Source organism: Eleutherodactylus coqui, chromosome 4 (assembly GCF_035609145.1).
Source record: "Eleutherodactylus coqui strain aEleCoq1 chromosome 4, aEleCoq1.hap1, whole genome shotgun sequence".
Taxonomy (NCBI): domain Eukaryota; kingdom Metazoa; phylum Chordata; class Amphibia; order Anura; family Eleutherodactylidae; genus Eleutherodactylus; species Eleutherodactylus coqui.
Window position 1 is genome coordinate 301,542,543 of NC_089840.1, and position 26,727 is coordinate 301,569,269.

General features: G+C 45.4%; 1 protein-coding gene across 1 annotated transcript in view; it reads right to left on the minus strand.

Moving 5' to 3' along the window:
- Positions 1–26,727, minus strand: part of SORCS3 (sortilin related VPS10 domain containing receptor 3) — an 810,393-nt gene that overhangs the window by 120,113 nt on the left and 663,553 nt on the right. The window contains exon 15 of the mRNA XM_066601804.1: positions 9,866–9,983. Coding sequence (XP_066457901.1) covers positions 9,866–9,983 — 118 coding nt within the window. The remainder of the gene's footprint in view (positions 1–9,865; positions 9,984–26,727) is intronic.

Below are 26,727 nucleotides of genomic sequence, written 5' to 3' on the forward strand. Positions count from 1 at the left end.
TTCTCAAAGGCTTTCTCTATGAGTTGGGGGTGAAGGAGGACTCACAGGCTTTTTCTATGAGTAGGTGGGGAAGCAGGACTCACAGGCTTTCTCTATGAGTAGGTGGGGAAGCGGGACTCACAGGCTTTCTCTATGAGTAGATGGGGAAGCGGGACTCACAGGCTCTCTATGAGTTGGGGGTGAAGGAGGACTCACAGGCTTTCTCTATGAGTCGGCGGGGGAAGCGGGACTCACAGGCTTTCTCTATGAGTCGGCGGGGGAAGCAGGACTCACAGGCTTTCTCTATGAGTAGGTGGGGAAGCAGGACTCACGGGCTTTCTGTATGAGTAGGTGGGGAAGCAGTTCTCAAAGGCTTTCTCTATGAGTTGGGGGTGAAGGAGGACTCACAGGCTTTTTCTATGAGTAGGTGGGGAAGCAGGACTCACAGGCTTTCTCTATGAGTAGGTGGGGAAGCGGGACTCACAGGCTTTCTCTATGAGTAGATGGGGAAGCGGGACTCACAGGCTCTCTATGAGTTGGGGGTGAAGGAGGACTCACAGGCTTTCTCTATGAGTCGGCGGGGGAAGCGGGACTCACAGGCTTTCTCTATGAGTAGGTGGGGAAGCGGGACTCACAGGCTTTCTCTATGAGTAGATGGGGAAGCAGGACTCACAGGCTTTCTTTACAAGTCGGCGGGGGAAGAAGAACTGACAGGGTTTCTCTATTAGCCGGGGGAAGGAAATAGGACTTGCTGGCAATCAGTGGATTGGAATGGGTCTGGACTCTGTGACTTCACTGATTTCAAAGCCCATGCAATTACAAGCCCCGTGTGCTACCCAGGGGTCGGAGCGGCGCCTTCTGTTCATACCCTGTGCCTCCCGTCACTGGGCGATGCCTGGAAAGTCCCTTTAACAAATGATAATAAATGCAGGAGAGGAGCCGCCGCTGAGTTATACATCACTGTGATTAAGTAATGCTTCCCTTCTTCTTGCTGTCGGCAGCGGCAGGAAACATCTCCGGCCCCGGATACATCCCCCACAATGGAGGCGCAGCCTTTGTTTGCCGATATATTCGGCTTCTGAACATGAAAGGTTAAATGATTTTTTAACGGTCTTAATCCTCGGCGGCTGTAATAACATTTCTGTGATGGAAGAAAGTGGGTGGAATCAATAGAACACAGATAAATGAGCCTCCTTCGGGGGGAACACCTACGCCACTTTTAATTGCGGGATAATTATGGAGCCGCTCGCTTCTTGTTTAGGTTACAGTCAGGAGATGAGGAGCTTTTAATCCTACGAGCCGCGCACCGCTCAACGTGTGCGTACGCCAAACAGAAGAAAACCGCGGGGAAGAGCTGGCGAAACAGGAGGCTTATTATTTTATGACGATGGTGCCATCCCGTCTACACGAAGTCCTTCTGGAATGTTCTAGCATGGAGGAATTTAATAAGATAGGCGTTTCATACGACAGATTTAATCTGAAGCGCCAGACCTGAGATATGAAATAGATCTGCGCTGTAATTTATGCCAACCCTTAGTGTAAATTATAGTAAACCTTTTTTGGGTTGTGGAGGCTCCACCCCTTCTTTTAAACTCCACCCTTTTGGACTATTTTAGACTACTTAATGTCATAAATCCCCCCCCCATTATTTTTCAAAAACGCTGTTTGCAGTCATTAAACAGAAATAACGCAGCAGATCTAATAATGTGGTCTTAAATTAAGTGAGTTAGGCTTTAGATGACGTGCGCCAAATTTATCACATTTGCTGAGGCTGTACGGTAATTTCTGCCAATTCTTACTTTAGATCACATTTTACACAATAATTTTTTGGCACTTCGGCACATTTAAAGGGGTCGCCCGAAAAAACACTCATCCGCTGTTCAAAGGGGATAAGGATATCTGACCACTGGGACCCCCACAGATCCATAGAAGGGACGTCCTGAAGACTAGGGGGGGGGGGGGGGGGGGCGGCCATTGTGGACTTCATACTAACCAACAGACCTGACAGAATAACAGGGGTGCAGGTTTGGGGGGCACCTGGGAAATAGTGACCAGAATATAATACATTGTCACTTGTTTTATAGGGGAGCTATAAAAATACTAAACTTCAGGAAGGTGAAGTTCCATCAGCTCAGAGATGCCCTTAACCTTATTGACTGGGACAATAAATGGGAAATGGTTAAAAACATCCTAATTACTTACTGTGAGCGGCTCATGTCTTACAGGAATAAAAGGGGTAGTAATAGAAGAAAACCAATGGGGGCAAAAAAATGTAAGGGGGCAATAAAGAATAAAAAGAAAGTGTTTGAACTACTAGTGGGGAACCACGAGGAACAGTATTGGAGAGGGTTGTTAGTGGGGTACCAGTGGAGGCAGTATTGGAGGGTTCACCGTTACTAGTTGGGTACAACAGGGGTCAGTATTGGAGGGTTCACCGTTACTAGTGGGGTACCACAGGGGGCAGTATAGGATGGGGTCACCATTACTAGTGGGGTACCAGAGGGGGCAGTATTAGAGGGGTCACCGTTACTAGTGGGGTACCACAGGGGGCAGTATAGGAGAGGTCACCATTACTAGTGGGGTACCACAGGGGGCAGTATTGGAGGGGTCACGGTTACCAGTAGGGTACCAGAGGGGGCAGTATTGGAGGGGTCACGGTTACCAGTGGGCTACCACAGGGGGCAGTATAGGAGGGGGTCACCTTTACTAGTGGGGTACCACAGGGGGCAGTATTGGAGGGGTTATCATTCCTAGTGGGGTACCACAGGGGGCAGTATAGGAGGGGTCACCGTTACTAGTGGGGTGCCACAGGGGGCAGTATAGGAGGGGGGTACAACAGGGGGCAGTATAGGAGGGGGTCACTGTTACTAGTGGGGTACCACAGGGGGCAGTATTGGAGGGGTCACCGTTACTAGTGGGGTACCACAGGGGGCAGTATTGGAGGGGTCACTGTTACTAGTGGGGTACCACAGGGGGCAGTATTGGGCCCTATGGTTAGTAATGTATTTATTAATGACCTGGTAGATGGATTGTGCAGTAAAATATCAATATCTGCCGATGATATAAAACGATGTAAAGTAACACAAGAGGACAGAATGTGGGTACATGTTGGGAGGGTGGGGGGCAGAATAGTGTCAGCTGAGGGGTAACGCTGATATATGTAAGGTTCTGCCCACGGTAGTAAATACATGTCACCATTACACACTACATGGGAAACCACCGGGGACCCCGATATGGAGAAGGACTGGGGGGTTATAAGTGTAAGCTTAACTGGAGCAACCAGTGTCAGGCAGCTGCTGCCAAGGCAAATAGGATCATGGGGGCATCAGAAGAGGTCTAGGGGCTCATGACGAGGGCTGGCTGGTTTGTGTGGGATGAGTTGTACTTTTCAGTGATACTATGTAATGTAGCAAAAAAATGGACTGAAAAACTTTTTAAACATTTCTAAGTGAAGTGAGATGGAAAATAACTTCACCATTTTTTTTTGGGGGGGGGGGGGGGGAGACTTGTTTCTACGGCGTACAGACTGCCGCAAAAATGACCTAATAACTTTACTCAGCGGGTCGGTGCGATTATGACGGGACCAAACCTGTAGAGGTGTTTTTTTGCTATTCTACAATTAAGCTATAAAATACTAATTATCTTCTGACCGCCATAACGGTTTGGTTTTCCCGCTGCCATGGCTGCGCGGCGCGTTTATTGCGGAACGTCCTGTAGTTTCTATGGCACCATTTTCAAGTACATAAGCGTTTTCCTTGGAGATGGGCCACCTTCCCGTGTCGGATACGTAACGCGTTTCTTTGAGAGATCGGACTTTTATGGACGCAGCGAGACCAAATATGGGTTTTTCTACTATAAAGGAAACGGTCGACATTTATTACCTTTTTTTTTATAATTAATAAAACTTTTTTAAACTCCTGTTTACATTCTTTAGTCCCCAGAGGGGCAAGATCCAGTATACTGTGATCTGACGGGCAATCAGAGATGGAAGTCCTTCAGAAGACCCCCGACACCTCATAGCAGGGGGGCTGGGATCTGTTGTAACGTCATGGGAAACAGGCGCCAGACCCGTCATCCAAAGCGGAGGGCCCAGTTGGATCTTGGCTACGGAGGCAGCAATCATTAACATGACGTGCGCATCAGGAGGACTCGCTTTGCAGCATTGTACAGTGTCGTTGTCATAAAGCAATAAACGTCAAGTTAAGGTTTGCTGGGTCCGTACAAGACCCGTCTCTTCCGTATCCACCACTGCTTTGCTTTATATCGCCACCTTCACAAGAAGGAAATTAGCTACAGATCTTTTTGCAGTGGAAAAAAAAAAGAAACAAAAAATCACGTCAAAAAATGTATAAAGATCGGCTCTGTTGGTGAAGATCTTGATTAGAGATGAGCGAACGTACTCATTACGAGCACTTGCGCACCCGAGTACCGCCATTTTCGAGTACTTCAGTACTCGCGGGCAAAGATTCGGGGGGCGGCGTGGCGGCACGGGGGGTAGCAGTGGGGAGTGGGGGGGAGAGGGAGAGAGAGAGGGCTCCCCCCTGTTCCCCGCTGCTACCCCCCGCACCGCCACTCCTCTCCCCGCCCCCCGGCGCCCCCCGAATCTTTGCGCACGAGTACTGAAGTACTCGAAAATGGCGGTACTCGGGTGCGCAAGTGCTCGTAACGAGTACGTTCGCTCATCTCTAATCTTGATGCCTTTCCACAGCAGACGTCGTCCATCCACGGAACAGGTGAAATGTGCTGCGGGTTTGTGTCACAATCTGCACCAACGGACCCTGCTACCCTCTATCATGGCGCTCTCCACAAGCCGCACATCCCAGACCTCTCACCCAGCCACAGCCCCAGCGACCCCCGATGAGAGGCAAGAACCCCGAAACAGCTGCCTGCACATGGCTTTTTTTTTACTTCTGGTCTCTGGTTTGGTTTATGTCCTTAGTCAAGGCCTGTAAGAAGCTCAAACATCGCATCACAGGGAGCTGCCTTCCAGTAGGTGGCGCTGCAGAGACATTATATCATCTATTTGCATAGCTTTTTCCCAGGGAGCATTGCATTGCCTGTAAGTCACCTCATGCCAACATGCTGCTCTCCTCAAGGAGAAAGGAACTTTCCAGGAGCGGCCTCTCTCAGAGCAGTGCTTCTCACAGAAATGTGGTGTGTTTTCTGCTCCTTCACACATAGCAGAAAATCGGCTGCAAAATCGGCAGCATTTCCGCATTAAAAGCCGTATCAAAATGTGCGTATTGTGACCGGGACTCAGCTGCGACTACGAAGGTGCGATTTTCGTCATGGAGATGCTTTGCATTTTGTAGCAGCCTTTTTCCTCTGCAGATAATCCGCATCCTCAGTGGCACACTGAGGAATCAGGGAAGTACTTGGATGCCCCCTCTTCCATGTAGAAGCCGTCCAGGCTATTGGCCCTACAAGTTCCCTGCCGCTCTTTAGTGTCCCATTAATTGCTCCATTTACCTTCCCTCAAGATGGAGAGAAGCCGGAATCCCACTGATTTGAGCAATCCCCCGAGCAGGAGGCTTCTTCCCGGATACAAATCACTGCCTTCTGTTTGTTCCTCATGTAGGGGAGTATAACGAGACGATTACGACAAGCGGTAATGCGGTCGCACTGAATAGCAATACGTCACAGCTGAAAACTACTAACGACCTCGTAAAGTGCATCATAGATTAGGGAGCGGCGGTTATTAATGATCCCTCAGTGTTTGTGCGCCGAGCCCCGCCGTCCAATGAAAGGTGTGAAAGTGGCTGCAGGTCAGAACGCCCACCGCCTCTGCGGAGCCCGGGAAATACTGACCTAGAGGAAAGCAGTGTCCTCCCCAGAGGTGTAACTGGAGGGCCTGGTCCCTCACTAACCTGCGGCTGAGGGGTCTGCAGAGGTCTCCATGACCAGAGGTGAGCGGACACCCCCAGCTACACCCGTGCTCTGCAAACCCACCGCAAATAGGCAGAAACCCAATCCGTTCAAAGAAGACCCATCTGGAGAGAAATGCTGATCTATAAACAGGCGGGGAGGGGGGGCAGTTTGTGCCTCAATAGGGGAATGTGCACACAGAGCGGAACATTCTGCAACATCATCACAAGAAAAGAGATAGTCAAAATCAGCGGCGTGTCTGTAGCTGATATCAGCAGGGGCCACGCTCCCCTCACCTCCCACCGTGTCCTGTTATCAGCGCAGCCATCTGAACGGAAGCTGACGGCCTTGAGGGAGAGCAGCACCGCTAGTCAGTTCATGAGGATGTGGCAAATATATATATGAGATAGATAGATAGATAGATAGATAGATAGATAGATAGATAGATAGATAGATAGAAGAGAGATAGATAGGAGATAGATAGATAGGAGATAGATAGATAGATAGATAGATAGATAGATAGATAGATAGATAGATAGATAGGAGATAGATAGATAGGATATAGATAGATAGGAGATAGATAGATAGATAGATAGATAGATAGATAGATAGATATGAGATTGATAGATAGATAGGAGATAGATAGATAGATAGATAGATAGATAGATAGATAGATAGATAGATAGATAGATAGATAGATAGATAGATAGGAGATAGATAGATAGGATATAGATAGATAGATAGATAGATAGATAGATAGATAGATAGATATGAGATAGATAGATGGATAGATAGAAGGATATGAGATAGATAGATAGAAAGGAGATACCGTAGATAGATAGGAGATAGATAGATAGATATTAGATAGATAGATAGATAGATAGATAGGAGATAGATAGATAGATAGATAGATAGATAGGAGATAGATAGATAGGAGATAGATAGATAGATAGATAGATAGATAGATAGATAGATAGATAGATAGATAGAAGAGAGATAGATAGGAGATAGATCGATAGATAGATAGGAGATAGATAGATAGATAGGAGATAGATAGATAGGATATAGATAGATAGGAGATAGATAGATAGATAGATATGAGATTGATAGATAGATAGGAGATAGATAGATAGATAGATAGGAGATAGGAGATAGATAGATAGGATATAGATAGATAGATAGATAGATAGATAGATAGATAGATAGATAGATATGAGATAGATAGATGGATAGATAGAAGGATATGAGATAGATAGATAGAAAGGAGATACCGTAGATAGATAGGAGATAGATAGATAGATATTAGATAGATAGATAGATAGATAGATAGATAGATAGATAGATAGATAGATAGATAGATAGATAGATAGATAGGAGATAGATAGATAGATAGATAGATAGGAGATAGATAGATAGGAGATAGATAGATAGGAGATAGATAGATAGATAGATAGATAGATAGATAGATAGATAGATAGATAGATAGGAGATAGATAGATATGAGATAGATAGGAGATAGATAGATATGAGATAGATAGATAGATAGATAGATAGGAGCTAGATAGATAGATAGATAGGAGATAGATAGATAGATAGATAGATAGGAGATAGATAGATAGATAGATAGATAGATAAATAGATAGATAGATAGATAGATAGCAGATAGATAGATGTGGGATAGATAGATAGATAGATAGATAGATAGATAGATAGATAGATAGATAGATAGATAGGAGATAGATAGGAGATAGATAGGAGATAGCTAGATAGATAGATAGATAGGAGATAGATAGATAGATAGATAGATATGAAATAGATAGAAGATAGATAAGTAGATAGATAGATAGATAGATAGATAGATAGATAGATAGGAGATAGATAGATAGGAGATAGATAGATAGATAGATAGGAGATAGATAAGTAGATAGATAGATAGATAGATAGATAGATAGATAGATAGATAGATAGATAGGAGATAGATAGATAGATAGATAGATAGGAGATAGATAGATATGAAATAGATAGAAGATAGATAAGTAGATAGATATAATATAGATAGATATGAGATAGATAGATAGATAGATAGATAGATGATAGATAGATAGATAGATAGATAGATAGATAGATAGATAGATAGATAGATAGATAGATATGAGATAAATAGATAGATAGGAGATATATATATATATATATATGAGATAGATACATAGATATGAGATAGATAGATAGATAGATATGAGATAGATAGATAGATATGAGATAGATAGATAGATATGAGATAGATAGATAGATATGAGATAGATAGATAGATATGAGATAGATAGATAGATATGAGATAGATAGATATGAGATAGATACATAGATATGAGATACATAGATATGAGATAGATACATAGATATGAGATAGATACATAGATAGATACATAGATAGATATTTATGAGATAGATAGATAGATAGATAGATAGATAGGAGATAGATAGATAGATAGGAGATATATACATAGATAGATAGAGAGATACATAGGAGATAGATAGATAGATATGAGATAGATATTAGATAATTAGAAAGCTATCTCTGTTCTTTTGTATACTTGATAAATACCTGATTGTGTCAGTGCCAATTTTCAAAGTCATTTTCATTACACTTATGTGTAGATAGATAGAAAGGAGATAGATAGATAGATAGATAGATAGATAGATATGAGATAGATAGATGGATAGATAGATAAATAGATAGGAGATAGATACGTAGATATGCGATAGATAGATATGAGATATATAGATAGATATGAGATAGATTGATATATAGATAGATAGATAGATATGAGATAGATAGATAGATAGATATGAGATAGATAGATAGATGGATAGATAGAAGGATATGAGATAGATAGATAGAAAGGAGATACCGTAGATAGATAGATATTAGATAGATAGATAGATAGATAGATGATAGATAGATAGGGGATAGATAGATAGATAGATAGATAGATAGATATGAGATAGATAGATAGATAGATAGATAGGTAGATTGATAGATAGATAGATAGATAGATAGATAGATAGATATGAGATAGATAGATGGATAGATAGAAGGATATGAGATAGATAGATAGAAAGGAGATACCGTAGATAGATAGGAGATAGATAGATAGATATTAGATAGATAGATAGATAGATAGATAGATAGATAGATAGATAGATAGGAGATATATAGGAGATAGATAGATAGATATGAGATAGATAGATATGAGATAGATAGATAGATAGATAGATAGATAGGAGATAGATAGATATGAGATAGATAGATAGATAGATAGGAGATAGATAGATATATAGGAGATAGACAGGAGATAGATAGATAGATAGATAGATAGATAGATAGATATGAGATAGATAGATAGATAGATAGATAGGAGATAGATAGATAGATAGATAGATAGATAGATAGATAGATAGATAGATAGGAGATAGATAGATAGATAGGAGATAGATAGATATATAGGAGATAGATAGATATATAGATAGATAGATAGATAGATAGATAGATAGATAGATAGATAGGAGATAGATAGATATGAGATAGATATTAGATAGATAGATAGATAGATAGATAGATAGATAGATAGATAGATAGATATGAGATAGATAGATAGATAGATAGATAGATAGATATGAGACAGATAGATATGAGATAGATATTAGATAGATAGATAGATATGAGATAGATAGATAGATAGATGATAGGAGATAGATAGATAGGAGATAGATAGATAGATAGATAGATAGATAGGAGATAGATAGATAGATAGATAGATAGATAGATAGATATGAGATAGATAGATAGATAGATAGATAGATAGATAGATAGATAGATAGATGATAGGAGATAGATAGATATGAGATAGATATTAGATAGATAGATAGATAGATAGATAGATAGATATGAGATAGATAGATATTAGATAGATATTAGATAATTAGAAAGCTATCTCTGTTTTTTTATATACTTGATAAATACCTGATTGTGTAGGTGCCAATTTTCAAAGTCATTTTCATTACACTTCCGTCCGTATATGGATTTGTAATCCACCTTCACCAGCTGCCACTCCGATAGGAGACTGAAATGTCCGAAGACTCTGTTATAAAGAAGCAGAAGTAGACAATTATGTCCCTGCGTGATGGAAGAGCAGCCAATGCTGCACCTAGTGCTAATCAGACAGAAGTTGTGCTGCAAAATGATTGCTGTGACTTCTGGCGATACGTCATCCCGGGCACTGGGGGTGCCAGATTGATGCTGCGCCTGCATTAAGTTGTGTATGAGGACGCTCACAATACAAGTAGGGGTTCAGCACACAAGGCATTACTGAACCTCTTAGTCCCCTGCAGAGGACGGGGTTCCTAACAACTAAGAGATCAGCAATAATACAAAGTCCTGTGTTGTACGGTGAACGTGCCGGCTCACCAGGGATGTGGAATCTACAGATATTTTGGGTGCCCGCCATTGCATCTGCAGCCCTTCTGTGGCAGATACAGTGGTTGGGTGGATACTTCAAGCATTGCAGTCAGGAGAAGTGGTTTATGGCTTCTTATGATTGAAAAGCAGTTAAGGGAAAAGCACTGCTGATTGGCTGAGAGCAACTGATAGACAGGACCCTCCCCCTAATGCTCCTCCCTCATGTCCTTTTCAGTTGGAGTAAGCCTCTCATGGCAGCGGTGCTCTCATTTCACACTCCATAGGTAGCAGAGAACCAATGTGGACAGCAAAGACTTCCCGCCTCCATTTTCAGGCATTCAGGACGCACTTTGTAATCGGACTTCCCCCGATTATAGTATACTAGCTGATATACCCGGCTTCGCCCGAGTTAATTTGGTACTGGTGTTTATCTGGTGTTCACACGGAAAAACGTATGAAGCCGTGGTTACTTTAGAGATACCGGAAAAACATATGTTCACCATTTTGCATAGTTCTCTGCGTTACCCAGGAAACACCTTGTGAGGTAACCATGCGACGTTTCCTTTATATAAAATGACATCAGGAAGTGAGAGAATTACATTCCGTATGTAAAATTTTGACGCTAATTCTTTTGCGCTTAGAATTGAATAATCGAGTTGGGACTAGAGATGAGCGAACGTACTCGTTAAGGGCGATTTCGCAATTGAGCATCGCTATTTTTGTGTACCTGGCTACTTGGGTGAAGAGATTCGGGGGGCGCCAGGGGTGAGCGGGGGGTTGCAGAGGGGAGTGAGGGGGAGAGAGAGAGCCCCGCCCTGTTCCCCACTGCTACCCCCCGCTCCACCACGCCGCCCCCTGCCCCCCGGCGCCCCATGAGTCTTTTCACCCGAGTAGCCAGGTACTCGAAAATAGCGATGCTCGATTGCGAAATCGCCCTTAACGAGTACGTTCGCTCATCTCTAGTTGGGACCCATTAACTTTTCCTATTTATGACATAAGCTATGCTTGTGCCAAATTTCTATGACATCAGGAAGTTGGAGAATTAGATTACGTATGTAAAATTTGGATGCTAAGTCTTTTGTGCTTATGATTGAATAATCGAGTTGGGACCCATTAGCTTTTCCTATTTATGACATAATCAATGCTCGTGCCAAATTTCAAGTTTCTATGATATCAGGAAGTGAGAGAATTAGATTCCGTACATACAATTTGGACGCTAATTCTTTTGCGCATAGAATTGAATAATGGAGTTGGGACCCATTAGCTTTTCCTATGTATGACATAATCAATGTTGGTGCCAAATTTCTATGACATTGGAAAATTGGAGAATTAGATTCCGAAGGTAAAATTTGGATGCTAATTCTTTTACGTTTAGAATTGAATAATCGAGTTTGGACCCATTAGCTTTTCTCATTTATAACATAATCAATGCTCGTGCCAAATTTCATGTTTCTATGACATCACAAAGTGAAAGAATTAGATTACATACGTACAATTTGGACGCTAATTCTTTTGCGCTTAGAATTGAATAATCGAGCTGGGACTAGAGATGAGCGAACGTACTCGTTAAGGGCAATTTCACAGTCGAGCATCGCTATTTTAGAGTACCTGACTACTCGGGTGAAAAGTTTCGGGGGGCGCCGGAGGTGAGCGGGGGTTGCAGAGGGGAGTGGGGGGGGGGGAGCTCCCCCCTGTTCCCCACTGCTGCCCCCCGCTTTAACACGCCGCCCGCCGAATCTTTTCACCTGAGTAGCCAGGTACTCGAAAATAGCGATGCTTGATTGCGAAATCGCCCTTAAGGAGTACGTTCGCTCATCTCTAGTTGGGACCCATTAACTTTTCCTATTTATGACATAATCTATGCTTGTGCCAAATTTTAAATTTCTATGACATTGGGAAGTTGGAGAATTAGATTACGTACGTAAAATTTGGATGCTAATTCTTTTGCGCTTAGCATTGAATAATCGAGTTGGGATCCATTAACTTTTCCTATTTATGACATAATCAATGCTCGTGCCAAATTTCATGTTTTTATGACATCAGGAAGTGAAAGAATTAGATTACGTACATACAATTTGGACGCTAATTCTTTTGCGCTTAGAATTAAATAATCGAGTTGGGACCCATTAACTTTCCCTATTTATGACATAGTCAATGCTTGTGCCAAATCTCATGTTTCTATGACATCGGGAAGTGAGAGAATTAGATTCTCTACGTAAAATTTGGACGCTAATTCTTTTGCGCTAGAATTAAATAATCGAGTTAGGACCCCTTTACTTTTCCTATTTTGGACATAATCAATGCCCGTGCCGAATTTCATGTTTCTACGACATCGGGAAGTGGGAGAATTAATGGCGAGTCAGTCAGTGAGTCAGTCAGTGAGTCAGTGAGGGCTTTCATCTTTATATATATATAGACTAGCTGATATACCCGACTTCGCCCGAGTTAATTTGGTACTGGTGTTTATCTGGTGTTCACACGGAAAATCTTATGAAGTCGTGGTTACTTTAGAGATACTGAGGAAAAACATATGTTCACCATTTTGCATAGTTCTCTGCGTTACCCAGAAAACACCACGTGGAGGTAACCATGCGACGCTTCCTTTATATAAAATGACATCAGGAAGTGAGAGAATTAGATTACATACATAAAATTTGGACACTAATTCTTTTGCGCTTAGAATTGAATAATCGAGTTGGGACCCATTAGCTTTTCATATTTATGACACAATCAATGCTTGTGCCAAATTTCATGTTTCTATGACATTGGGAAGTGAGAGATTTAGATTATGGACGTAAAATTTGGATGCTTATTCTTTTGCGCTTAGCATTGAATAATTGAGTTGGGATCCATTAACTTTTCCTATTTATGACATAATCAATGCTCGTGCCAAATTTCATGTTTTTATGACATCAGGAAGTGAAAGAATTAGATTACGTACATACAATTTGGACACTAATTCTTTTGCGCTTAGAATTAAATAATCGAGTTGGGACCTATTAACTTTCCTTATTTATGACATAGTCAATGCTCGTGCCAAATCTCATGTTTCTATGACATCGGGAAGTGAGAGAATTAGATTATGTACGTAAAATTTGTACGCTAATTCTTTTGCGCATAGAATTGAATAATCGAGTTGGGACCCATTAACTTTTCATATTTATGACACAATCAATGCTTGTGCCAAATTTCATGTTTCTATGACATTGGGAAGTGAGAGATTTAGATTATGTACGTAAAAGTTGGACGCTAATTCTTTTGCGCATAGAATTGAATAATAGAGTTGGGACCCATTAGCTTTTCCTATCTATGACATAATCAATGCTCGTGCCAAATTTCCCGTTTCTATGACACCGGAAAGTGAAAAAATTACATTCCACACGTAAAATTTTGACGACAATGCTTTTGCGCTAGAATTGAATAATCGAGTTGGGACCCATTAGCTTTTCCTATTTATGACATAATCAATGCTTGTGCCAAATTTCACGTTTCTATGACACCAGGAAGTGAAAAAATTACATTCCGCACGTAAAATGTGGACGCTAATTCTTTTGCGCATAGAATTGAATAATCGAGTTGGGACCCATTAGCTTTTCCTATTTATGACATAATCAATGCTCGTGCCAAATTTCACGTTTCTATGACACCAGGAAGTGAAAAAATTACATTCCGCACGTAAAATTTGGACGCTAATTCTTTTGCGCATAGAATTGAATAATCATGTTGGGACCCATTAGCTTTTCCTATTTATGACATAATCAATGCTCGTGCCAAATTTGAAGTTTTTATGACATTGGGAACTGAGAGATTTAGATTCCGTACGTAAAATTTTGACGCCAATTCTTTTGCGCTAGAATTGAATAATCGAGTTGGGACCCAATTACTTTTCCTATTTTGGAGATAATCTATGCTTGCACCAAAATTCATGTTTCTACGACATCGGGAAGTTGGAGAACTTTTCGCGAGTCAGTCAGTGAGTCAGTGAGTCAGTGAGTCAGTGAGTCAGTCAGTGAGTCAGTGAGTCAGTCAGTGAGTCAGTCAGTGAGTCAGTCAGTGAGGGCTTTCATCTTTATACATATATAGATAAATCAGGACTTGAGTCATTTCCTGCATTTACTCTACTTAGATACAAATGTAACAACATGTAACCCAACGTGGAAGACGCGCTGCAACAAGTTATCACAACAAAATCTATTTACAGGGTGAGAAAACGTTCCGCACGGCAGTTTATGTCAAGTTAAACATCTGTACCGTATAGTGTTAGCTGCGCCTATGGGGACAGAGATGGTGCTGGGGAAATAGTAACAAGTAGTGGGGGAGCCGGCGATGCCTGAGCAAGAACAGACGCTATATAGAGAACAAACATGTATGGCGGAATAGCAAATAACAATCAGAGTGTAATATATGAGCCGGAATGTAGCAGATTCTACTGATAGTCCCATTATCATATCCTTATATACAATAACATACACACATAACAGCAGGATCCATACAGTATCACACATACATAATACAAATATGATGTCATCAGCATCATGGACACTTGGTGGGATGATACACATGATTGGATACAAGGCTTGTAGAATACAATGTATTTATAAGAAACAGACCTAACAAAGGGGAGGAGGTGTTGTGTTGTATGTTAGGAGAACCTTCATCTCCACAGAGATTCAAGCTTCAGAGCTGGGAGTTCTGTAGGAACTGTTTGGGTAAGAATACAAGGAGAGAACAACAGAAAGGACACCATTGTAGGCATTTACTATAGGCCACCTGGACAAGCAGAACATATGGAGGAACTCTTTCTACATCACATGGCCAAGCTCTCAAAGAAGCCCAACATAGTGATCATGGGAGATTTTACCCATCCAGACATTTGTTGGGAATCTCTCAGGTAAAAGTAATGGATCCAACAGATTCTTATCCGCTCTTGGTGACAACTTTATCTTCCAGACGGTAGAAGATAAAACGAGGGGTTCTGCTATCTTGGACCTAATTCTTACCAACAGGGAGGGAATGGTTGAGGGAGTAAGGGTGTCTGGGACCTTAGGAGGCAGTGATCATGATATCCTTGGATGTTGGATAAAAAGGGGAGGAAGACCTGAGAAGACTCAGACCTCAAGGTTGGATTTCAGAAAGGCAGATTTTACTGAACTCAGAAAGAGGAAGAATCCAATGGCTGGATGTTCTTATGGACAGAAATGTCCAAGAAGGTTGGGAAATATTGTGAAATAAGATTCTCAAAGCACAATCGTTACCAATCCCTAAAAGAAGGAAGAATGGGAAGCATTTAAAGAGACCAGGATGGATGAACACAGAACTTGTACACATGTTAAAGAGGAGGAAAAATATGTTTATCAAATGGAAAGAGGGGGAATATCTAAAGAAGAATATAATGGGGTCTGCAGAAACTGTAGGGCAAGTGTCAGAAAACTAAAGCTAATAATGAATTGAGGCTTGTAAGAGAGGCCAAAAGCATTAAAAAAGGATTTGGGGGTCAAAAGCAAAAGAAAAAAGTCAAAGATGCTATTGGATGCTTACAGGATGAAAATGGTGAATTGGTTAAGAATAGGGATGAGCGAGCGTACTCGGAAAAGCACTACTCGCTCGAGTAATTTGCTTTATCCGAGTATCGCTGTGCTCGGGTCTGAAGATTCGGGTGCCGGCACAGAGCGGGGAGCTGCAGGGGAGAGTGGGGAGGAACGGAGGGGAGATCTTTCTCTCCCTCTCTCCCGCCCGCTCTCCCCTGCTCCCCGCTGCGACTCACCTGTCAGCCGCAGCGGCACCCGAATCTTCAGGGACGAGCACAGCGATACTCGGATAAAGCAAATTACTCTCGCTCATCTCTAGTTAAGAATAATGCTGAGAAGGCCGAACATTTAGATTCCTATTTTGTATCTGTTTTCTCTCAGAAAGTAGATGTAATATCAGCTGATCTTCCCTGTGCTATTGGGGGAATAAAAGAATGCAGGCTATCTGTAAGCAGAGAGATGATGAGGGAACACTTAGCTAACTTACATGAACCCAAGTCTCAAGGTCCAGATGAATTACGTCCTAGAATACTAAAGAAGCAGCAGAGGTAATTGTTGAAACACTCGCCATAATCTGTGACAATTCTTGGAGAACAGGAGAAGTCCAGGAAGATTGGAGAAGGGCAAATGTTGTCTCTATCTTCAAAAAAAGGGAAGAAGGTGGATCCAGGAAACTACAGGCCTGTGAGCCTGACTTCTATACCAGAGAAAAATCTTTGAACAGATTATTAAACAGCATGTATGCAAGTACTTGGATGAGAATGGAGTAATTAACCAGAGCCAGCATGGGTTTGTAACAAAGAAGTTATGCCAGACAAATCTAATTTCCTTTTATGACACAATCTGTAGTACCCCAGAGTTGGGTACCCCGGCATGTTCTGTGTCCATTATATCCTTGCAATCAGTTCTAGAGGTGATGTTTTATAAGTGTGTGAAGTTATGATGTTATTGTTCATGCTTCTCCACTGTAATGTATGTTCTGTCAATATTCTCCAGACCCTGGCGAATACAGGTCACTTAGTAACAGTTAGGGTAGTGTACAGTCAAGCTTAGCAGGAATAGAGTGTCTGGGATTGGTAGTTTAGATCCTCATCACAGGTTTAGCTGGTTTGGAAGTATATAGGAGACAGTGGGTGGAGTTAAGTCAGTCTTCCAAGTGCAGAGCTAAGCTTCAGCCTGAGAGAGGCCAGGGAGGAGCCAGGAGGACATCCTTACTCAAAAGCCAGTGTAGTGGGAAGCTAGGAGACCTAAAGTGTGAGTATTCAAAGTCATTCTGAAGCATCAGAAAAGAAGAGAAAGAGAGAGAAAGACAGAGGGAGTGAGAAGAGAAAAGTTCAGAGAGAAGAGACAGAAGTCAGAATCAGTGCGCAGAAAAAAATAAGCCAGTAGCAAGTTAACCCTTGCCAGTCCGAAGCAGCTAACTAAATCTATAGAGAATGGTGCACGTGGAGTTTGTGTTCAAATAATGCCTGACATAATCTGCTCCAACTTAATGCAAATGCAATCAGTGTAACTGCTACCAGTAAAAAAAACTGTTTCACAATAAAAAGTTTCATTGTTTTCACCATCCAAGTCTGCTTTCTGGAGTACCTTCCCACCATCCACACCATCTACACTGAGGTACCACACTACCTGATCCAGTAGTCAAGACTACTACTCCATTTTGTTTAGTTGTCCAAATTTTTATATATAATTATTTTGCTCAGAACAGGTTCCTACCTTACATGAGCTGGCATCATGGCAAACAACATCTTATCCTACCCGACCCCATGGGCAGCACACAACAAGAACAGCCAAGATAATTTCAAGACTGTAGTGGCATCACACCAGACCACATTTTATACCTTGCCAGCTGAAGCAGTAGAGCCACTGTGACTAGCATCTCATTTTCCCTCGCTGCTTAACCATTCCTAGGTCTGGATTACCACAAATCCCCAACTGGGTTGATCAGAATAATGCGGTAGATATTGTATATCTCAACTTTAATAAAGCATTTGACAAAGTATACATACCACCCTTATTGAAAAAATGACCAAATATTGGACTGACAAGGTAACTTATCACACTGGAGATCCCAGTACAGATGCCATCAAATGCCACCAGGTGTAGAGCTGACAACGGGGTCTGGTGGTGGGATGTCACCAGGTGTAGAGCTGACAACGGGGTCTGGCGGTGGAATGTCACCAGGTGTAGAGCTGACAACGGGGTCTGGTGGTGGGATGTCACCAGGTGTAGAGCCGACAACGGGGTCTGGTGGTGGGATGTCACCAGGTGTTAAGCTGACAACGGGGTCTGGTGGGGGGATGTCAACAACCAATCAGTATGGACATTGCAGTTTCTGGACCATTCAGAGTCCACTGTTGGCCATGTTATTGGGAGATAGAAGCCATCCGGTGTGTGCGATGCCGACACATTCAGGGAGACCTCATAAACCGACAGAATGTGGAAAACAAAGCCTTGTACGAGCTGTGAAGGCATCACATACATCATTTGCTCTTGCTTAGGGGGTCTCACCAGCCACTGGAACATCCATTAGAACCAGAACCATATGCAGAGAACAGCATGTGAAGGGTTATCATGGACGAGCGGTTGCACACAACATCGCAGCAGTGAATGCACAGCAGCGCCTGCGATGGTGCTTGGAGCGACAGACTGTAAGTGAGTGGAAGCAAGTGTTGTGGATGAATCACAGTCCACCATCCTCCAACTGGATGGCGGCACTTGGGTGTGGCGGTTGCCTGGAGAGCAGTTTCTATGTGATTGCATTGTCCCACCAGTGAGGTTTGGGAGAGATTCTGTTATGGGGAGGAGGTTCTTCTTGGAAGGATTAGGGCCATTGGTTATAGTGAAGACCACCCCCAACACCAATGAGTACAGAGACATTCCGGACAATGTGGCATCACCTCCCTGTGGTAATACTTTGGTACAGCTCCGTGTCTCCACCAACATGACGAGCACCATGTCATACGGCATCCAGTGTGGGGAGCAGAACGTCTGCAGACTTCGTTGGCCGCCCAAAGTCCGGACCTCCATCCCATCGAGCGGGACGAACTAGACCACCGTATCCGTGCGCCCAACACACCCATCATCCCCCATCACTATCTAAGGCTCCTTTAGGAATGTAGGCAAATTCCTCCACACATCTACGGGGATCTGGTGGGAAGCATCAGTGGAGGGGACTGCAGTCACTGAGGCCAAAGAAGGCCAACACTGGGGGGGAAATGGGAACATTATTCAGTTTCATCCTCTTCTATGTGCCCCAATACTTCTGTCAGCGTATGTATGACGATGCTAGTAAACATTGGGGAGTCGCAGGACTTTTAACCAGAGTCACCCCGCCCATTCCTAGGACTGGACTAGCCCCAAACTACCAACTGGTCTATTTCACAGCTCTTCACAATGGGTCCACCTGCCAAAGAGATTGGAGTGTATTTACCTCCATCAATATTTCACATGCCAGTCTAAGTAACGTCTGTATGAGTGGGACCAATGTATGAAGAGACGCGAACCTCTAAACACATGTGTATCATCTGAAATCTTCACCAAGTCCGAGCTGGAGGAGTATCAGTCATGATTTACAACGGCTACTGGAATAAAGAATAATAAGCCTGACGGGCAGACAGAGCCCTCACACTGGGCACCATACTTGTTTTTATAGAAAGCGCTGACAACTGGCTAAACACCACAAAAGACACAATTTTGTCACTTGCTCTAGCATACTAGTGTTAACCCTTCTGCCCCTTTATTTCCCTATGGAAGCTGCCACCAGCTGCTCTTCTCCCCTATAGCGCCCATTACAGGAGGCTTGGTATTATGTGCGCCCAATGAAATCAGCCATCAATATAATAACCTGGAAGGACGACGTTCACCATAACATGACGGTTTTGGCTCCTAGAGCGGCGGAGCAGACGTCATGACGTCCATGAACCCTAAGACGGCACATGGATAGGATGGGCGCTGCCCTGACGGCACAACTCTTGAAAGGGGTATTCTCATCCACAGGAGCAGCCATACACGTCTGACAGATGTGGCGCCCACCTCTGGACCTGCACCTGTTTTAAGTGCTGAATGTGGCGGTTGGGATTTACGGAAGTGATCCCCAAGGACTGTTTCCATAGCTGCCACAGAAGTCAATGGTAGTTTCGGACATAGCGTAGAAGAGAGGCGTGGTGTTACGTAACTGAGGAGCTGCAGAAACAGCACAGCGATGTCCGCTCAGCCGTCTCCGTAAATCCCGACCGCCGCCGGTCCACAACCCGCATTTGTGATTTTTATAGCGTATCCGAGAATGGGAAAACCCTTTGACTTTGCTCAGACGACAAGCGATTTCCTAAACAGCAGACGATCAGGTAGTCTGGAATACGGGGTGCCGGAATAAAGGAATGCTACTTTGTTTCCAATCATTTACACGTTCTGTTATCAGACTGGATACAATGTAAACATCTGAGGTTTGGGGAGAACTTTTCTGAATACATTTCAATATTTGTGGATGGGGCAGGGAGATTTATAGCGGAACACTCCGGGGTGATGTGATCCAGGCTCCGGCACATGAGGCAGGCGGCGTCTAATGGAATCCATCTGCTGACTCGCTGATGATTGACTGTCGCAATTCCTTTTTACCGGTGACAAACTCATCCTCGCTATTTTGCACCATGAATAAAATCAAATCATTAAGACGCCAGCTCGGTAATGATAATTAGGCAAATTGAAAATAGATACATTAGCATTACGAATGGAAGTAACGGAGCTGCGCAAATAAATCAGCGAGCAAATCTGATGCAATTTCTATCAGCAAGGTATAAATATTGGAGGAGACGACACAAACAAGACATTACAATATATTACATCACACCTCCACGGTACAAGCAGCCGGCGCTGCCATCCTTATGGAAATGTTGTACCTTTACTTCAGTCCGGGCTTTACAGCAGACTGTCAGCAAACAAAAGAGCCAAGAAGAGGAGTCGCGGGGTTCATCACTTTATACCGCATCTAGGTGATGGATTAGCAGCAGTTCGGGATTATTGGACGGTCCGTATGAACGAGGAAACTGGAAAGCCATATGCCACAAATGGAAGATAGTGTGGACTATCCAATGACAGATCATGATGGTCCCCTGCATGAAGGTGGACGCCGTCTGCGGCTGGGAAATCAGCCAAACTGGATATTCCACACTTATTCCCGAATTCCCATAAAAGAAAAAGAAACTTATAGAAAGTGTTATAAAGTGAGGATCGCAGCTTATGGAACTCCCATTCACTGTTACTGGAGTTACAGAAATAGAGCGTGGGACAGCCGACTTATGGGGCGTCGGGGAACCCCATTACACAAACAAGTGGGGGTTCGAGACGCTGGACACACATCTATCAGACAGACATGGTATATCTGGGGAAGAGGAATATATATGGCATAGATAGATAGATAGATAGATAGGAGATAGATATGAGATAGATAGATAGATAGTAGAGATGAGCGAACGTACTCGTCCGAGCTTGATACTCGTTCGAGTATTAGCGTGTTCGAGATGCTCGTTACTCGTAACGAGTACCACGCGATGTTCGGGTTACTTTCACTTTCATCTCTGAGACGTTAGCGCGCTTTTCTGGCCAATAGAAAGACAGGGAAGGCATTACAACTTCCCCCTGCGACGTTCAAGCCCTATACCACCCCCCTGCAGTGAGTGGCTGGCGAGATCAGGTGTCACCCGAGTATATAAATCGGCCCCTCCCGCGGCTCGCCACAGATGCGTTCTGACAGAGATCAGGGAAAGTGCTGCTGATGCCGGAGCTGCTATAGGGAGAGCGTTAGGAGTTAGTGTAGGCTTCAAGAACCCCAACGGTCCTTCTTAGGGCCACATCTAACCGTGTGCAGTACTGTGGAGGCTGCTTTTTGCAGTGTTGCACATTTTTTTTTTTTGGTATATCGGCCGTGCAGAGCATTGCGTCCTGCAATAATACTCCAGGGCCAGAAGTGGTGGTTAGGCAGGGACAGAAGACATATTTTGTGAGGCAGGGACAGAAGACATATTAATTAAATATAGGCAGTGGGCCTTTGCAAAAACATTTGGGGAAAAAAATCTATTTGGGCTGCCTGTGACCGTCCTCAGTGTACTGGGTCTCTGCTGGGTGTAGTTGTCCTCCTAATTCATACGCAGCCAGCTAAGTGTTACAGCAGGCTTGCGCAAAATTAATTCCTGGCGTTCCGTAATGGAAGTCAGCCTCCAACCACAGGCCAATAAGCAGCACATTTAATTACAGCGTTCTGTTTCTGCACTACTGGTAATACACCATGCTGAGGGGTAGGGGTAGGCCTAGAGGACGTGGACGCGGGTGAGGACGCGGAGGCCCAAGTCAGGGTGTGGGCACAGGCCGAGCTCCTGATCCAGGTGTATCGCAGCCGACTGCTGCGGGATTAGGAGAGAGGCACGTTTCTGGCATCCCCACATTCATCTCACATTTAATGGGTCCACGCGGTAGACCTTTATTAGAAAATGAGCAGTGTGAGCAGGTCCTGTCGTGGATGGCAGAAAGTGCATCCAGCAATCTATCGTCCACCCAGAGTTCTGCGCCGTCCACTGCTGCAACTCTGAATCCTCTGGCTGCTGCTCCTCCTTCCTCCCAGCCTCCTCACTCCATTACAATGACACAGGAACTGTTCTCGGGCCCCTGCTCAGATTGGGCAGCAATGGTTCCTCTCCCACCAGAGGAGTTTATCGTGACTGATGCCCAACCTTTGGAAAGTTCCCGGGGTCCGGGGGATGAGGCTGGGGACTTCCGGCAACTGTCTCAAGACTTTTCAGTGGGTGAGGAGGCCGATGACGATGAGACACAGTTGTCTATCAGTGAGGTAGTAGTAAGGGCATTAAGTCCGAGGGAGGAGCGCACTGAGGATTCTGAGGAAGAGCAGCAGGACGATGAGGTGACTGACCCCACCTGGTTTGCTACGCCTACTGAGGACAGGTCTTCAGAGGGGGAGGCAAGTGCAGCAGCAGTACAGGTTGGAAGAGGCAGTGTGGTGGCCAGGGGTAGAGGCAGGGCTAGACCGAATAATCCACCAACTGTTTCCCAAAGCACCCCCTCACACCAAGCCACAGTGCAGAGGCCAGGGTGCTCAAAGGTCTGGCAGTTTTTCACTGAGAGTGCAGACGACCGACGAACAGTGGTGTGCAACCTTTGTCGCGCCAAGATCAGCCGGGGAGCCACCACCACCAGCCTCACCACCACCAGCATGCGCAGACATATGATGGCCAAGCACCCCACAAGGTGGGACGAAGGCCGTTCACCGCCTCCGGTTTGCACCACTGCCTCTCCCCCTGTGCCCCAACCTGCCACTGAGATCCAACCCCCCTCTGAGGACACAGGCACTACCGTCTCCCGGCCTGCACCCACACCCTCACCTCCGCTGTCCTCGGCCCCATCCACCAATGTCTCTCAGCGCACCGTCCAGCCGTCGCTAGCGCAAGTGTTGGAGCTCAAGCGCAAGTACGCCGCCACGCACCCGCACGCTCAAGCGTTAAACGTGCACATAGCCAAATTTATCAGCCTGGAGATGCTGCCGTATAGGGTTGTGGAAACGGAGGCTTTCAAAAGTATGATGGCGGCGGCGGCCCCACGCTACTCGGTTCCCAGTTGCCACTACTTTTCCCGATGTGCCGTCCCAGCCCTGCACGACCACGTCTCCCGCAACATTGTACGCACCCTCACCAACGTGGTTACTGCCAAGGTCCACTTAACAACGGACACGTGGACAAGCACAGGCGGGCAGGGCCACTATATCTCCCTGACGGCACATTGGGTGAATTTAGTGGAGGCTGGGACAGAGTCAGAGCCTGGGACCGCTCACGTCCTACCCACCCCCAGAATTGCGGGCCCCAGCTCGGTGGTGGTATCTGCGGCGGTGTATGCTTCCTCCACTAAACCACCCTCCTCCTCCTCCTCCTCCGCAACCTCTGTCTCGCAATCAAGATGTATCAGCAGTAGCAGCACGTCGCCAGCAGTCGGTGTCACGCGGCGTGGCAGCACAGCGGTGGGCAAGCGTCAGCAGGCCGTGCTGAAACTACTCAACTTAGGAGATAAGAGGCACACGGCCCACGAACTGCTGCAGGGTCTGACAGAGCAGACCGACCGCTGGCTTGCGCCGCTGAGCCTCCAACCGGGCATGGTCGTGTGTGACAATGGCCGTAACCAGGTGGCAGCTCTGCAGCTCGGCAGCCTCACGCACGTGCCATGCCTGGCCCACGTCTTTAATTTGGTGGTTCAGCGCTTTCTGAAAAGCTAACCACGCTTGTCAGACCTGCTCAGAAAGGTGCGCCGGCTCTGCGCACATTTCCGCAAGTCCCACACGGACGCTGCCACCCTGCGCACCCTGCAACATCGGTTTCATCTGCCAGTGCACCGACTGCTGTGCGACGTGCCCACACGGTGGAACTCTACGCTCCACATGTTGGCTAGGCTCTATGAGCAGCGTAGAACTATAGTGGAATACCAACTCCAACATGGGCGGCGCAGTGGGAGTCAGCCTCCTCAATTATTTACAGAAGAGTGGGCCTGGTTGGCAGACATCTGCCAGTTCCTTGGAAACTTTGAGGAGTCTACCCAGATGGTGAGCGGCGATGCTGCAATCATTAGCGTCACCATTCCTCTGCTATGCATCTTGAGAAGTTCCCTGCAAAGCATAATGGCAGACGCTTTGCGCTCGGAAACAGAGCCGAGGGGGGGGGGAGACAGTATGTCGCTGGATAGTCAGAGCAACTTTATGTCTATATCTCAGCGCGTTGAGGAGGAGGAGGAGGAGCATGAGGAGGATGAGGAGGAGGGGGAAGAGACAGCTTGGCCCACTGCTGAGGGTACCCATGCTGCTTGCCTGTCATCCTTTCAGCGTGTATGGCCTGAGGAGGAGGAGTAGGAGGAGGAGGAGGAGGATCCTGAAAGTGATCTTCCTAGTGAGGACAGCCATGTGTTGCGTACAGGTACCCTGGCACACATGGCTGACTTCATGTTAGGATGCCTTTCTCGTGACCCTCGCGTTACACGCATTCTGGCCACTACGGATTACTGGGTGTACACACTGCTCGACCCACGGTATAAGGAGAACCTTCCCACTCTCATACCCGAAGAGGAAAGGGGTTCGAGAATGATGCTATACCACAGGACCCTGGCGGACAAACTGATGGTAAAATTCCCATCCGACAGCGCTAGTGGCAGAAGGCGCAGTTCCGAGGGCCAGGTAGCAGGGGAGGCGCGGAGATCAGGCAGCATGTACAGCACAGGCAGGGGAACACTCTCTAAGGCCTTTGACAGCTTTCTGGCTCCCCAGCAAGACTGTGTCACCGCTCCCCAGTCAAGGCTGAGTCTGCGGGAGCACTGTAAAAGGATGGTGAGGGAGTACGTAGCCGATCGCACGACCGTCCTCGGTGACGCCTCTGCCCCCTACAACTACTGGGTGTCGAAGCTGGACACGTGGCCTGAACTCGCGCTGTATGCCCTGGAGGTGCTTGCTTGTCCTGCGGCTAGCGTGTTGTCAGAGAGGGTGTTTAGTGCGGCTGGGGGAATCATCACAGATAAGCGTACCCGCCTGTCAACCGACAGTGCCGACAGGCTTACACTCATCAAGATGAACAAAGCTTGGATTTCCCCAGACTTCTCTTCTCCACCAGCGGACAGCAGCGATACCTAAGCAATACGTAGGCTGCACCCGCGGATGGAAGCATCGTTCGCTCTCACCATCCAAAACGGGGACATTTCTGCTTCATCAATCTGTGTATAATATTCCTCCTCCTCCTCCTGCTCCTCCTCCTGAAACCTCACGTAATCACGCTGAACGGGCAATTTTTCTTAGGCCCACAAGGCTCAGTCATATAATTTTTGTAAACAATTTTTATACGTTTCAATGCTCATTAAAGCGTTGAAACTTGCACCTGAACCAATTTTTATTTTAACTGGGCTGCCTCCAGGCCTAGTTACCAATTAAGCCACATTAACCAAAGCGATTAATGGGTTTCACCTGCCCTCTTGGTTGGGCATGGGCAATTTTTCTGAGGTACATTAGTACTGTTGGTACACCAATTTTTGTGGGCCCTCGCCTACAGTGTAATCAAATAAATTTTTAGCCCACCTGCATTACAGCTGACGTTACATCAGCTGTGTTGGGCACTGCAATGGGATATATTTATGTACCGCCGGTGGCTTCCTGGCACCCACCCATGCTGTGGGTCCACAGGGAGTTGTAACTGCATCTGTCCACTTCTAAAGAACCCCAGTCTGACTGGGGCATGCAGTGTGGGCCGAAGCCCACCTGCATTTCATCTGACGTTAGCTCTGCTGTGATGGGCACTGCAATGGGATATATTTATGTACCGCCGGTGGGTTCCAGGGAGCCACCCATGCTGTGGGTGCACACGGAATTCCCATTGCGGAGTTGTACCTGCCTGTGACTATTTATAAAAAAACGCGGTCTGACTGGGGCATGCAGACACCTTGACAGAATGAATAGTGTGTGGCACATAGGTTCCCCATTGCTATGCCCACGTGTGCAGCTCCAGATGGAGGTGGCACAGGATTGGATTTCTCATTGCTTCTGTACAGCATTGTGGGCTATCGCCCCGCCCCTTTTAAAGAGGGTCGCTGCCTAGCCGTGCCAACCCTCTGCAGTGTGTGCCTGCGGTTCCTCTGGCAGACGCACTTATAAATAGACATGAGGGTGGCGTGGCATGAGGGCAGCTGAAGGCTGAGCAGGGACACTTTGGTGTGCGCTGTGGACACAGGGTCGTGCGGGGGGGGGGGGGGGGGTTGGGCAGCATGTAACCCAGGAGAAGTGGCAGTGGAGTGTCATGCAGGCAGTGATTGTGCTTTGTTGTAGCTAGTGTGGTGCTTAGCTAAGGTATGCATTGTTAATGAGGGCTT